The 15,584-nt window shown below is 39.6% G+C and overlaps 1 protein-coding gene across 1 annotated transcript in view; it reads left to right on the plus strand.

Moving 5' to 3' along the window:
- Positions 1–14,330, plus strand: part of RTEL1 (regulator of telomere elongation helicase 1) — a 109,102-nt gene extending 94,772 nt beyond the window's left edge. The window contains exons 30-35 of the mRNA XM_044663881.1: positions 4,935–5,051; positions 8,671–8,916; positions 9,502–9,690; positions 10,217–10,387; positions 13,450–13,553; positions 14,250–14,330. Coding sequence (XP_044519816.1) covers positions 4,935–5,051; positions 8,671–8,916; positions 9,502–9,690; positions 10,217–10,387; positions 13,450–13,553; positions 14,250–14,330 — 908 coding nt within the window. The remainder of the gene's footprint in view (positions 1–4,934; positions 5,052–8,670; positions 8,917–9,501; positions 9,691–10,216; positions 10,388–13,449; positions 13,554–14,249) is intronic.
- The last annotated feature ends 1,254 nt before the right edge of the window (positions 14,331–15,584 follow it).

The raw sequence follows: 15,584 nt of genomic DNA on the forward strand, positions 1-15,584 counted from the left end.
TAAGGCCCCCTGCCAGCAAGAATGTTCCATGACCGCCTGTGGGTGTCTCCAGGCCCCTGGTGGCAGCACAGTAAGAAGCCTCAATGTCCTATGACTCCCCCCTTAATTCTCCTTCTTTTAAGCTGCCAGGCTCTGTGCCAGGGAAGCATCCTTACAGACCTGTACGTACATACAGTATTCCCTTCTCAGCAGTAACAGTAACAGTGAATCCCTTGAAATAATTTTATTATTCAAATTTGTATTACATATTTCCATCAGGCTGGAACCAGTGACCATATTTTTCATAATTATTATTTTAAATAGTTAAAATCCAAATACATGCAACCACTCACTTCTGGAGAGTCATTATTTGCTCTAATTGCAACCTACTTCTAAGTTGACCTTTTACTACCTAAAAGAGTTTAGTGCTATCTTCTCCTCTACCACAGTTCCAGAAACTATTTCTTTAGCAGCCTTTGGCACAGATCCTCATCAGAGGCTTTTTTGAAAGCCTAAATAGACCAACATTCACTAATTCTACTTTACCAAGTGACTGTTGACTTTCCTCTGAAGATCTCCAGTAAATGTCAGACACAATGTGCCCAAGCAGAAATCATGGTGCCTTTCCCTAGAGCCTAGCACAGAAAAAGCACTTAATAGTGCTTATTAATTGCCTTTTTATTTGATTTAAAATTCGTAATTGATCCCTTTTTTTGTTTTTGCATCACCACTCATTCCATTGATAGGTGCTTCAGAAAGAAGAGAAGGAGGAGATGGTTGACAAACTGAAAGAAGTTCTTTTGAATCCTGACTTTGTAAGACTGGGCACCACTCGCGGTCACTGTCACTGTCACTGTCTCTGTCTCTGTCTCTCTCTCTCTCTCTCTCTCCACCTTCCTTCTTCATCCCTTCTCCCAGTGTGGCTGCTCCAGAGCCCATTGAGAGCTCCTTCCCCCCTTACGTGTTTCAGGGGTGATGAGAAGCTCCTGCTCGGAGAGGGAAGAGCCCTGAGCAGTGACGTCCCACTAGGCCTTTCCTTCTGCCGAACTTGCTTTGCATGTTGTTTCCCCCTAGACTCCTTGAGTGCTTTTCTGTTTGTATCTCCAGGGCTTAGGAGTGTTTGACACATCGTTATGCTTAATACTTAATAAATGTTGTTCGTTTCCAACTAATACGCTTCCCCTTTGCCCTACCCAGAGAATCCCTCCATATAACATCTAACAAAGCCTAAATAAGAAGAAAAGGCAGTTCTGCAAAATGAACTACAGCATCCTTTGACTCTGCTAGGATATGCAGTATTCCACACCCACGGTCCCTCACTGCTAAGAGAAGCGTGTATGTTCTTTTCTCTTATTCAGGTTCAAACTTGGTCATCACAGCTGATGCAGTGTTTCTGTTTTTGTCCATTTCATTTCCATTCTTGCAGTCATTATCTGTATTGTTTTCCTGGTTCTGCCTCACTGTATAAATTCATATAAGTCTCAAATTTTTTGGATTCTTCCTATTTCATCATTTCTTATGGCACAATAATATTCCATGACTTTTGCATTCACAAGCCACAGCTTCATGAGTTATTCCCCAATCTGGGGGTCTTTATTTCCAATACTACTACGAAAAGGGTTGCTGTGAACGTTTTAGTGTAGGTGCAGCATTTTCATACTTTTTTCCACCTTGTACAAGATGATGAAGAGGCTTACTAATCCATAATGCTGTGTCCTCCAGCCCTTCAGAGTCCTTTCCCCTCTGACTCCCGGTCATCTTCCTCTATAGCCTTTCTTTAATGGAGTCATAGCAGTAACCTCCCGCTATCCAGATCTTTTGAAAGAATAGACCACCCATATGATCAGGAAATCTTCAGTTTTAACCTCAATTTAGACTTGTTAAATTGATAGTCCGTACCATCAACTAGTTCTTTTTTTTTTTTTTAATTTTAGGGCTGATTAAACTAATTTACTGGTGGGGGCAGCTGGGTAGCTCAGTAGATTGAGAGCCAGGCCTAGAGACAGGAGGTCCTAGGTTCAAATCTAGCCTCAGACACTTCCCAGCTGTGTGACCCTGGGCAAGTCACTTGACCCCCATTGCCTACCCTTACCACTCTTCTGCCTTGGAGCCAATACACAGTAATGACTCCAAGACGGAAGGTAAGGGTTTAAAAAAATAAAATAAAATAAAACAAAAACTAATTTACTGGTGACCTGACAGCTGACTATCTTTATTTTTTTTTAATAGTTTTTATTTTTTAGAAAAGTTATCATGGTTACATGATTCATGTTCTTTCTTTCCCCTTCAACCCCTGAGCTCCTCCCCACCCCCCATAGCCGATGCGCATTTCCACTGGTTTTAACATGTGTCATTGATCAAGACCTATTTCCAAATTGTTGATAGTACATTGGTGTGATAGTTTCGAGTCTACATCCCTAATCATGTCCACCTCAACCCATGTGTTCAAGCAGTTGTTTTCCTTCTGTGTTTCCACTCTTGTAGTCCTTCCTCTGAATGTGGGTAGCGTTCTTTTCCATAAGTCCCTCAGAGCTGTCTTGTGTCATTGCATTGCTGCTAGTACAGAAGTCCATTACATTCTATTTTACCACAGTGTATCAGTCTCTGTGTATAGTGTTCTTCTGGCTCTGCTCCTCTCACTCTGCATCAGTTCCTGGAGGTCTTTCCAGTTCACATGGATTCCTCCAGTTTATTATTCCTTTTAGTGCAATAATATTCCATCACCAGCATATACCACATTTTGTTCAGCCATTCCCCAATTGAAGGACATACCCTCGCTTTCCAGTTTTTTGCTACCACAAAGAGCGTGGCTATAAATATTTTCGTGCAAGTCTGTTTATCTATGATCTCTGGGGTACAACCCCAACAATGGTATGGCTGGATCAAAAGGCAGGCCGTCTTTTATAGCCCTTTGAGCGAAGTTCCAAATTGCCATCCAGAATGGTTGGGTCAGTTCACAATTCCACCAGCAATGCATTAATGTCCCAATTTGGTCACATCCCCTCCAACATTCGTTACTCTCCCCTTCTTTCATTTTAGCCAATCTGCTAGGTGTGAGGTGATACCTCAGCGTTGTTTTGATTTGCATTTCTCTAATTATTAGAGATTTAGAGCACTTTCTCATGTGCTTATTGATAGTTTTGATTTCTTTATCTGAAAATTGCCTATTCATGTCCCTTACCCATTTATCAATTGGGGAATGGCTTGATTTTTTTATACAATTGATTTAACTCTTTGTATATTTGAGTAATTAGACCCCGTCAGAGTTTTTTGTTATAAAGATTTTTTCCCAATTTGTTGTTTCCCTTCTGATTTTGGTTGCATTGTTTTTGTTTGTACAAAAGCTTTATAACTAGTTCATTTTAAAAAGTCAGGATTCAAAAGAACTTCTTTCAGTTTGTCAACCACCTCTTCCTCCTCTTCTTTCTCAAGCACCTTTATCATTAAAAAATCCTATATTTTTTTCTAATTACATAAAAAAATTTTAAATGTTAAAAATTTAATAAATAACACATTAATTTAGTAAATTTAAATTAAATTGATTTTATTTAACAAATTGATTTTTTTTATACATTTTATTTTTTTCCATGGTTACAATGATTCTTTTATCTCCCTACCTTCTTCCCTCCCCCATCCTGGAACTTGACAAGTAATTCCACTAGGCTATACATATTGATTTAATAAATTTAAATTAAGTTGTTTTGACTTAATTTAGTTAAGCTTATTTGGCAAATTTCATTTATTTGTTTTTCTGAATTTTGACTTCCAAATTCTCTCCCTCCCATCTACCTCCCTGAGATAGCAAGCAATTTGATATAGGTTAAACATGTGCCTTCATGCAAAACTTATTTCCATATTAGTCATGTCGTAAAAGAAAAAATAGACAAAAAGTCCCATGACAAGAATAAAGTACAAAATAGTATGCTTCAATTTGCATTCAGACTCCTTCAGTTCTTTCTCTGGGGGTGGATAGCATTTTTCATCACAAGACTTTCAGAATTATCTTGGTTATCTGGAATCATTATATTGCTGAATCATTCTCAGTTGGTTATTGTACACAATTGCTATTGCTATGTACAGTGCTCTAATTTTTCTCTTTTCACTTCACATTTTTCCTCACAATTCCTCTGGCATTGTCTTGGATTATCGTATTGCTCAAAACACCAGTCAGACACAGTTGATCAGTTTTACAATATTGTTATTACTCACGGATAATGTTCCCCTGGTTCTGCTCACTTCACTTTGTATCAGTTTATATAAGTCTTCCCAAGTTTTTCTGAAATCATCCTACTCCTCATTTCTTACAGGACAGTAGTATTCTGTTACAGTTCCATTACAATATACAACTTGTTCAGCCATTTTCCAATTGATGGGCATCCCCTCGATTTCCAGTTCTTTGCTACCACAAAAAGGGCTGCTATATATAGGTCATTTTGTTTTTATTTTTTAATCTCTTTGAGATATAGACCTAGTAGTGGAATTTCTCAGTTCAGGGATCGGTACAGTTTTGTAGCCCTTTGGATATAGCTCCAAATTGCCCAAAATGGTTGGATCAGTTCCCAGCTCCACCAACTGTACATTCGTTTCCAATAAAAAAATGTTCTATTTTTAAGACCCTCTTTATTGGTTTCATAGTACTTTACCAGGTGGTCTTAAAAGCTTTTTTTTCCCCTTTACTTTCTGTCTTAGAATTGATACTGAGTATTAGTTCCAAGGCAGAAAAGCAATAAGGGATTCATAATTGGGATTACATGACTTGCCCAGGTTCACACAGCTAGGAAGTGTGTCCAAGATCAAATTTGAACTCAGGATTTCCCGTCTTCAGGTCTGATTCTCCATTCATTGAGTCATCCTACTGCCGTGGATAATATCTTCTTAAATGATCAATTATGTCTTTCCCAATGTTCCATAAGTAAGAACCCTACACATATTTTCAGATTTGGTTTTCTTTACAGGGAAAAAACAGAATAATACAAAAATGACCTGTTCAGAGGATGCGGCCCAACAACTGAACTCAGACATTCACCTGAACCAGGGCAGAACCCACCTGGTATCTGAGATGACCATCCAAGGTACCCTCAATTTTATCTTAAGCATCTCCCTTATGAGCTCCATCTTTAGTTCAACAGAGAAATGGGGAAATAAACATGTTAGTGACCAGATTCTTCAGATGCTTAATCTTTCACTGTTTTACCTTTTAAAGTCTTAATAGGAATGAGGCTGGTACCAGTAATGGATATTTGGAAAGAATGTATGCTATATCTCTTTAGGAAAAAAAAATATATTTTTTTTATGCTACTTTAGGCCTTAAAAACTTTTCATAGGTTAGGTTTGTTTTAATTTTGTCATCATTATTATTATAAACTTGACAAATATGAATATTTCTTTATATAAAGAATAGAAACAAGTGTACATGTACAGTTTGTTTAAATGTATATATTGAATTTAACATAGTGGTCCTTTCATTCCTTTTCTTCTCTGAGTTCCCTTTCGAACTTGCTTCTGTATGTTTTTAAAATATTTCATTGATGTTCTTTTCTTCTTTTTTTAGTACCACTAAAAAAGGTAGGACCTTTTGGGGAGCACTAGTCTCACCTATTTCCCCTTGTACCTCTCTCCACTCAACTCCCCCAAATTAAAGTTTCCCTTATAGGAAGTTGAACAAAACAAGTCTACACATGTCTTAAAATGTATCTCATTCAACACTTCTAGGCCATCACCTTTGCCAAGAAGAGGTGGGAAGTGTTATTCATTCTCAGTCATCCAGTCATAATTGGTCATTATATTGATTAGAGCTCTTTTTTTTAATGTAATTAAACTTTACTTATTTTAATTAATTAATTAATATTCTTTTTTTTTATTTTGATTCCTTCACCTCTTTTCCTAATTGGGAAGCTAAGCAATATATCATAAATTATACTTGTGAAATCATATAAAATACATTGCCTTATGAAACATGTTTCCAAAAAAAAAGTGAAAAAAGCATGTTCAATCTGAACTCAACGTTCATCACTTCTCTCTCTGGAGGTAGATAACATTTTCTTCATGAGGTCTTTGGAATTTTCTTGGATCATTGTATTAATCAGAGCATCTAAATTTTATAGTTGATCATTGTTACAATAGTGCTATTACTATATATAATGATTTCTTGGTTCTACTCACTTTATTCTGTGTCTGAAACCATTCTGCTTATCATTTCTTATGGTACAGTAGTATTCCAGCACAATGATATCCTCAATTTCCAATTCTTTGCCACCATAAAAAGAGCTTCTATAAATATTTTGGTACATATGAGTCCTTTTCCTTTTTCTTTGATGTCTTTGGAATGCAGACCTAGTAAGTGTTGCTATTTGGCTTCATACCCAAAAAAGACATCATGATGCTGGGTCAGGGTCCAGTGTGTTAGACTGTGGTGGATTGGTCCAGTGCAAACTTGAAAGGTTCTACCACGAATTGGACACAAATATTCTGTTAGAACATTTGGGATGGAGCTGTCTCTAGATTTGTTCATTGCATACTTCCTTCATGCTACTGAAATTCTGCTTTGCTCATGGAGCACAGTTCCTTCTTTGATGTGGGCATGTCTGCTGGATGGTCCTATGCCAGTGTCTCCCATGAGTCACAGTACTAAAGTTTATCAGAGAGCGTCCCTGTATGGCTTCTGGCCTCCATGAGAGCACTTTCCCTGTGTGAGTTCTCTGTAAAATAGTCTTTTAGGTAAATGCACATTTGGCATTCTGCAATAGAATTCAATACTGTATGTTCAGCTCAAGATAGGACCTCAGTGTCCAGCACGTTATCTTTCATTTATTTATGTATTTGTTTGTTTGTTTAAATTAAATGTTTTTTCATGTTTACATGATTCATTTTCTTTCCCTCCTCTCACCAGTACCTCATCTTGCCAGGTTTTCTTCAGAATATTCCCAAGAGAATTCCAATAGAATCGGTTCAATTTTCTGGCATGGCACTAGTAGATTGTCCATGTTTCACATGTTTACAACAAAAAAATTGAGCACAACAGCTTTGTAGACCTTCAGTTTGGTAGATAGTCTAATGCCTCTTCTCTCCCAGTAGTATTGCTGAATCAAAGGGTATGCACAGTTTTTTAGCTCTTTGGGCATAGTTCCAAATTATTCTCCAGAATGACCAGTTCACAACTCTGCCAACAGTGCATCAGTGTCTCTGTTTTTCCACATCTCCTCCAGTATTATTCATTTCCCTGTTCTGTCATGTTAACAGATCTGATAGATGTGAAGTGATATCTGAGTTGTTTTAATTTGTTTTTCTTTTTTACTTATTAGAATTCTGAAATCTTTCACAATTGTTTTCCTTGACAATGCTATAAATTGTAAATTATTCTCTTCTGCTCCTTTTACTTTGCTTTAGTTCATATAAGCCCACTCAGGTTTCTCTGAATCTGTTCCTTTTGACCTCTCCGGTGGTACAAGAATATTCCATTACCTTCAAATGCCATAATTTGTTCATCCATTCACCATTTGATGGGTATCCACTTTACATTCAGTTCTTTGCCAAAAGAAGAAGCTATAAAATCTTTGTATGGATATTTACCCTCTTTTTAAAATTTCTTTGGATTATTAGTCTAAGACTATTACCACTAAGTCAAGGTATAAACATTTGAATGACTTTTTGGGCCTAGTTCCAAATTGGTTGAATGGTTTCTGGAATGGTTGAATCACTTCACAGCTCCACCAACAATGTATAGTGTTCCCATCTTTCTATAGCCCCTCCAACAGTTGTCATTTTTCTTTTTTATTATCTTTGCCATTATAATGGGTGTAAGGTGGAACCTAAGAGTCATTTTAATCTTAGTGACTTGGAGCATTTTTTCATATGGTTGTTAAAAGTTTGCATCTCTTCTTTTGAGAACTGCCTGTTTATATCCTTTGACCCTTTATCTTTTGATACATATACACACACATATATATGCAAATGTATCTTGGATGTTAGAAGATTTTTTTGCCCAATTGTTTTCTTTCTAATTCTTACTGTAGGGATTTCCCCCCAAACTTTTCAGTTTACTAAGTAAAATTTTCTTATCACCTCTGATTTTCTCTATTCCCTTTTTGATCCAGAACTCTGCTTGTGATGTGACTTTTTATATTTAGGTCATGGATCCATTTTGGAGTTTATTGTGGCATAAGGCATGGCATGTTAGTCTAAACATAATTTCTGTTAAACTGTCGTAGTTTTTTTCAAATAGTAAGTAAGTCCTTATCTCAGTAGTAGTCAGAATCCTTAGGTATATAAAATATTATGTGGAGGAGCTAGATGGCATAGTGGATAGAGTGCTAGTCCTAGAGCTGGGAGGACCTGGATTCAAATCTGGCTTCAGATTCTTTCTAACTGTGTGTCTCTGGGCAAGTCACTTAACCCTATTTGCCTAGCCCATCTCTCTTAGAGTTGCCTTTCTGTCTTAGTGGATAGAATGAAAGGGTTAAACAAAACAAATACTCTACTACTATAGTTGATTGCTTCTGGGTCTATTTAAATTGGACTGAGATTTTTGAGCCAGTTCCTTAGTTCAAACATTGCTTGTAGATCAGAGCAATACTTAATCAATCCTCCAGTCAGATTCCCCAGCCCACTCTACAGGTTGTAGCACAGAAGTTCTCTATTTAGAAAAATAGTATTCTTAATTCTTACTCTTAACAGTACTTCCTTCTCCATTAGGTGAAAGCCACCCAAGTGTCTCGAGCAGCACAAGCAAAGAGGAGCCAGAAGCCCCCGGGGAGAAGAAGGAACATGCTGCTATCACAGCCTATCTTGCAGATGTCAAGAAATCTCTTGGTCCAAGCTGTTATAGCCAGTTCTCCACAGCCCTGTCTGCTTATAAGAAAAATGACAATTATGAAGCGATGGTGTCTGTGATTGCCGCCCTCACCACTGAGAAACCCGAGGACTTGCATCTTCTCCAAAGCAAGTGTTGTCTTCCACTGTGTTCCACTTGGGAACAACCTTGAAGGCCCAGACAGTTGGCTCTGGATAGGCACAATAATCTGTTTCTATGATATGCTTCTTGATCTTGGCCAACTATACCCAACTGTATAGCTGCCAAGGAGGCATGAGGTCTAGTAAAGAAAATTCTTTGCTGGTCCCTGTGGCTGGTCTCCTGAAACTATAGGATAGTTTTCAGGAGCTCCCAGAAATAAAGTTGAAAATCTTAAAGTCAAAAAGTCTTAAAGTCAAACTATGGAGAGATTCCAACTCCGGAGAACCTGAGTCCTCAGCCTTTTCCCTGGCAGTTTATAGGCTCTGACTCTCTCCTAGTGCCACACTTAGCAACAAAGCCTGTTCTTATGACATTCACAAAGTTCTTTCTTTGCCTCTCTTAAGTGAGACAGAGATGAGAAGTTCTTTGTTTTCAGGGGCCAAGCTGCAAACTCTAATTCTAGCCCTTGGAGCACCGGGTGATAGGATAAACCCTAGGATGGAGTAAGGAGTGGCAGGGGACAGGGACTAGTTCCTCTTTTCATTCTTGATAGTTTTCCTTCTGTTTATCAGGGTTCTCCATGTTTATTCGTCCTCATCATAAAAAGCAATTTCTCCAGATGTGTAAGGACTTGACAGGATCCTGCCCTAGAGAGAAACATGGGGAATCTCTCCAGAAGAACCACCCAGAACCCTCCAGCCTTGGCCCCCAAAACGAGGAAGAAACTAAAGTGCAAGAGCTCATGGCAAAATCCAAACCAGGTAGGAAATGGACTTCTTGCTGATTTCCATTTTTATACACCATGTGAGGCTGGGCTCTCTTATCTTCTCTAGTCACCTTGAGCCTAGGACATCCAACTACAGATTGCGTTTTAGTGTGAATGTTCTTGGTTTCTGTGAGATGAAGAAGATACTTTGCTTTCTCTGTAGAAAGATGGGTGATTCAGTCAGGGACTCTGCCTCCTTCCTTCCTGTGTGACAACACTTAAATCTCAAAATCTGAGTCATTTTGGGATCTCTTGATTATTTCCCAGATAATGTTTGCTCTAGTTTCTTTCTGATAACTACACCTAGGTGTTCCAGACTCAAATGATGTATGTTATGGGAGTGAGAGGTGTGGGAGAAGAAAGGGAGGGAGGAATCTGGATAGTGAGATCAAGGTGGAAATGTTCTGGAAACAAATGTAAAAACTTAGGATGTGGATGGTGATGCTATGACTCAAGTGCCTGAAAATACAATAGGGTGGGCTGTGGCCTTCAAGCTGTAACTAGGGATCTCTGTCCCACAGACCTCTCAGAGCCTGAGAAATCCAGGAAAATTCAAAGCAAAATCTCTTCCTTTTGCTGCAAACTGAGAAAATCACCAGAAATGAAATCTCCCGAAGGTTCCAGCCACCTGCCAATGAGCTTGGAGCCTGACCCAATCCCTGCTCTTCCTTCTAATGTTGAGCTGGAATGGGGTGAGTGACAATCTTGAATTTTTTATGGCCTTTAGCAATAGGAACTTGACCTATAATTTCATTGCTATCAGGACTTTTCTAGAGAAGGAAATTCCCTCTGCCAGTGGGGAGCAGTACCTTACTGGATGTCAATTTACTATTTTTAGACAGGCTTGTCTTGAGCACCAAGAAAGTGATTTCCCCAGGATCACACACCCAGTATGTATTAGAGGCTACACTTGAACTCAGGTCTTTCTGACTCTTAAGCCAGCCCTGTGTCTGTGACATTATCTCCTAGGTCCCTTCTAGCTGAATTTTAATGACTTTGAGATGTATGATCTGTCTGCATTGCATTGACTAAAAGTGAAGAAATTTACATCCCAAAACATTGGTAGACTGGCCTGGAATGAACTGGGACCTTATCTCTAAGCCCACATGGGTCTGTCCTGCCTCGAGAGGGCCCTGACCTCCACTTAGGTTCATGATAGTGAAGTCTACAAGAAAGGGTAGGGGTGAAGAGAATAATCCTGGAACCCAGAAGAGGACAACTGCCAGAAATTGCAGAAATACCTAAAAGATGTTTCCTAAAAGATATCCAAAGAAAAAGTCAGAATTTTTTTTTCCTCTGGCTCCCACCAAGCCAAATGAAGCTACCAATTTGAGGCTGATCGGGCTGAAAAGTACCTCTCTTATTCCCTGTTCTATGTATGGCCTGTGTACACAAAGACTGAAAAAAGATCTTGCCCTCACCATCTGGCAGTCAGGGATAGAAGAAAGAGGCCTGAATTCAAGTTCAACCTCTAGCTTTTACCACTTGTGTGACCTCGGGCCAGTTATTTAACCTCCTTAGTTTCCTAATCTGTACATTGAAGACATTGGATTAGATGATCTCTGTGGTTCCTTCCAGCTCTAGATCTTTGGTCCTAGATATAGAAGGTGGCATGATGGAGACATTGGCGCTGTCTTCCCTGGGTGGAAAAGCTTTTATCAACCTGGAAAGGGACTTTAGAAATTATCAGCTCCAATTCTCTCATGCTACCAGTGTGGAAAGTGATTTATTTAAGGTCATTCAGTCTTTAATGACAGAGCCAGGATTAGAATCTAGGTCTCCTGACTCTTTCCCCAACCTCTTTCCATTACAGCCACCATGAGAACATTTGTGTTGCAAAAGGACAGATGTATTTGTCTTGATTTAGTAGCAGTTTTTAAAAAATGTGTTTCAGGCATTTAGAGGCATCTCTAAGCTGAACAAAAACTTGAAGCTTGGAATCATGTGAGAGAAGCAGGAAAAAGGAAATCAAAATAAGTTATGGTTTTCAGAAGAGGATGCAGGTTCTAATGCCTTGTCCCATTCCAAATCATCTCCATCCTTCAAATTCCACCTTCTTCACAAAACCTTGCCACTACAGCTGACAGGATTTCCTGCTTCCCGACCATTTGTAACACTTTCTACCTGTACCAAATACTTTGTCACTTCCTTATATTTAATTTGGCTCATATTAAACAATTACTTTGTACAAAGCTTTGGGCTTATTTCATACTAAAATGCAGCATTTTTTCCCCCAAGGAGCTTACATGCTAATGTGAATGTGTGCCCTGATGAGTGTGACATATGGCAGAAGGGGATAATGCAAACAAGAGGTCCAGGGGCCCCATATGGGAAATATGAGAAGGGAGAGAGAGCAGTTGGCTGGGAGCATTAGGGATGCTCCTTGAGGGAGGAAGCAACTGAGAAGTTCAGAGAGGAAGTGGCTGAAGGATTCCAACAGGGGGAGAAGTAGAAGATGAGGAAAGGCCATTCCTGGTTTGGAAGGAGCCCACAAGCTCCCGATGACATAGGAGAGAGGTCCATTTGAACAGAAGGCAATCAGGAGCCTTATTTGCCTAGAGTGCATAAGATGGAGAATACTGTGTGATAAGCCCAGGAAGCTAAGCTAAGCCCCAAGTCTTTGCATCCCTGCAGGCAGAAAGCCACCTGATTTCCTTGACTTAAAAGCTCTTAAGAAAAACAAGTGCTGGGGTGGTCTGCTCCCCACCAGATTTCTCAGACACACTCTGCTCCACAAGCTGCAAACATAAGGAATCACATTAAGGGCAAGTAAAACTGTTCGAGCTGGAAGGTACTGGGGAAAAGTTAATAGTCGTTGACTTCATGGGATGGACCTAGCTTTCTTTCATTTTGTGGAAAGGCCCCTGATAAAGGTATTCATAGGAGTGGATGTAGATGATTAGCAGCATGTTACTTCACAGGTAAGGCAGAAAGGCCTGTGAACATTTCAGTCCTATAAAAGTGGATAATGAATGGGTTATTTTTTGGAACTAAAAACGAAGTTCAGATCAATTACTAATCAGTTAAATTAATTATAGATTCTATGAACAGTCTGAACCAATTGGCAGCTATTCAAATTATAGCTTATTTTTTTTCTGTTTCCAAAAAAAAGGATCAGGTATGACAACATGGATCCATATACCATTTGATAATAACTGAAAATAAAATATAATCTACCTTTTTTTTAAACCTTTACTTTCCATCTTATAATCAATACTGTGTATTAGTTCCAAGACAGAAGAGCAGTAAGTACTAGGCAAACTAGGAGTGTCTGCGGCCACATTTGAAGCCAGGATCTCCTGTCTCTAGGCCTGGCTCTCAATCCACTGAGCCAACTAGCTGTCTCCAAAGTCTATCTTTTGAGTGCAGAAAAGAAGACAGGTAGGTCAGAACTGTTTTGTAGGAAGCCCTGAATACAAAACAAAAGAGTTTATATTTTATTCAATAAGCTGTTTTATGTTGTTTCTAATTGCCTCCTGCTTCTGACTCTCATCGTTTTGTCGGTAGGCTTGAGAGGCCAGGGCCATTTTCTTTTTTCTTCTCCAGTAGAAACCACGAGTAGGATGGGGCACTTGGAAGTGAATGGCACTGTGGTGGTGATTAGAACTGCAGGAAGCCCTGTGTGGCATCATGGTGCTCACCGTAGGAATTCTGACTCTCCCAAGTTCCCCCTCCCCCCAGACGGACCCCGCTCTGCATGTCAGACACAAATCTTTGTCCCTGTCTCTCCTCTCCACCCCACTCCCTCTTTCAGAAGGTTTCCATTGTCCTGGTTGCAGTGCTGAGGATGTGGTGCCCTTTCAGTGCCATGCTTGTGACTTCCATTCCTGCAAGACATGCTGGGAATGGCATTTCAAGGTTGGCTTGACTTCTTGTCTTTGTTCCTCCTATTCCCATGGCTACAAATTATTGTACGGGGGACGTAGTACCTGTCCCCTCCTGTCATTATGGCAGTCACCCCGGGTCCCTTAGTCCCCCTGGGGGAACCATTATCACATATTTCTCCCCCAGATGTAGGCCTGTAGGCCTTCACCAGTCCACGTGTATTTTAAAGAATTAATTCCTGTGGTCTTTAGCACTAACAGACTCGCCTATCAGGGGAGGTTTCCACCAAACAGCTGGATCACTAGCTATAGCCCCCAGTACAGGAGAGGCAGAAGTTCTCTTTCCCTTCTCCCAGCTCCTCACTCATTTTTTAAGTTGAATCCTATGCTCTGACCCTTTCCAGCATTGCCCATTTTGCAGAATATGCCTTTTCCATCTTCTAGCCAGATGGCTCTTAGAAACGGGAATCTTAGAATCATACACCAGAGAACCATTGCATATCTAAGACCACCATGAGCCAGGGATGTTCAACAGCTAAGAAAAAAGATACAGATGGAACAAAAGATAAGGAAGGAGTCTCTGGGATCTTAAAGGGAGGTTCTAGGGGACATAGGTAGAATCAACATTTGATCGTTTCTTAACCCAGCTGTTTGTCCAGTCCTCCCTCCTGGCAGATGGGCTACAATGGCTTCCTCTTAAACTCCCTTATTTTTTCTGTTGCCTCTCCAGACCACTAAGAAATGTCCAGAGTGTGGAGCCATTGCCAAGAAGAGATACCTCACGCAAGTCTTCTTCTGGAAGAAAACTTAGTGATGAATAGAACACAGATTTGCATCCTCTGTTGCCATGGTGGAGCTTCATGCACAGGGTTAATTTAAGCTTTTCTTGATAAAGTTTCCTTCTCGCAGATCCTACCACCAAGAAAAGGAGTTTTGACCTGTTTAGCCCCATAATCCTGACAAGGTCCCCAGAGGCAGGAGTTGGCTCATTTTCCTGTTTTGACAAGTTTTAGGAACATGGCCAGACTATTCTGTCATCTTGTGGTATCTAATGTGCATCCTAGCACACAGATAATAGATTTTTAGGCACTCATCACTGAGAAATGCCAAGATAGCGTCTTAGCATCTCAGCCACAATAATCCACTGCTGCCCCTGATTGTACATTTGAGCTGCCTTCTTTTTGGTTCCCAGGTTCTACTAATGATCCTATCCACCTTCCTTCTCATATTTCCTTAATACCCTTCTGTGTGGATCTAGAGTAAATAATGTACTCATCAAAAAGTAGAGTTTCCAGTCTCTGGCCAGTGGTGGGAATCAGTTCCCAGCCAAATCTTCTCAGGATCCCATCTCTTATGTGAGAGCCGCATACTGCCCTACTCTTTCCAGCCTTGTAAGATGGGGCCTTTTGGCACTATAACAGCATTGTGGTTTATCCTGAGTTCCTTTACATCCCAGTTTCCAGTGGAGAGTATGGGGGAAGAGAAGGGATCTAAGGAATGGTTGAGAAACATTTGTTTTTATGAGGGTTTTTTTGTTTGTTTTTTGGTTATTTTATTTATTAATTGTTTTACATGTCTTGAGTGTGCCTTGGTTGATTAATTCCCAAGTGTTTTGTCCATTTTGTAATTATTTTGAATATAATTTCCTTTTCTATTATTTCCTCTGGGATTTATTAATTATTGCATAGTACCTATGATTATTTCAGTGGATTTATTTTGTATCCCACTAACTGACGGAAGCTATATTGTCTCAGCTTCCCTGAGGATTCTCTTGGATTTTCTAAGAAAACCATACTGTCTGCAAATAGAGATAATTTTGTCTGAATAAGGAACATTTTGTACAATGTTATGGAGGACACCTTTTTTTGCTCATCCTCAGGCAGCTTGTCACATGTATTATGTATTCTCTATCAATTTTCCACACTAACCAAGTCTCATTTCCCAGCTCTTCTGTCAGTGCTATGTTGTATAATAATCAGTGAAAAAAAGAGAAGAAAACTTGCTTACGTCTACTCTGAGTTGGTAGCCTGTGTTTGCACAAATTAAGATATATAAAAATCAGGTG

Source organism: Gracilinanus agilis, chromosome 2 (genome assembly GCF_016433145.1).
Source record: "Gracilinanus agilis isolate LMUSP501 chromosome 2, AgileGrace, whole genome shotgun sequence".
NCBI classification, from domain to species: domain Eukaryota; kingdom Metazoa; phylum Chordata; class Mammalia; order Didelphimorphia; family Didelphidae; genus Gracilinanus; species Gracilinanus agilis.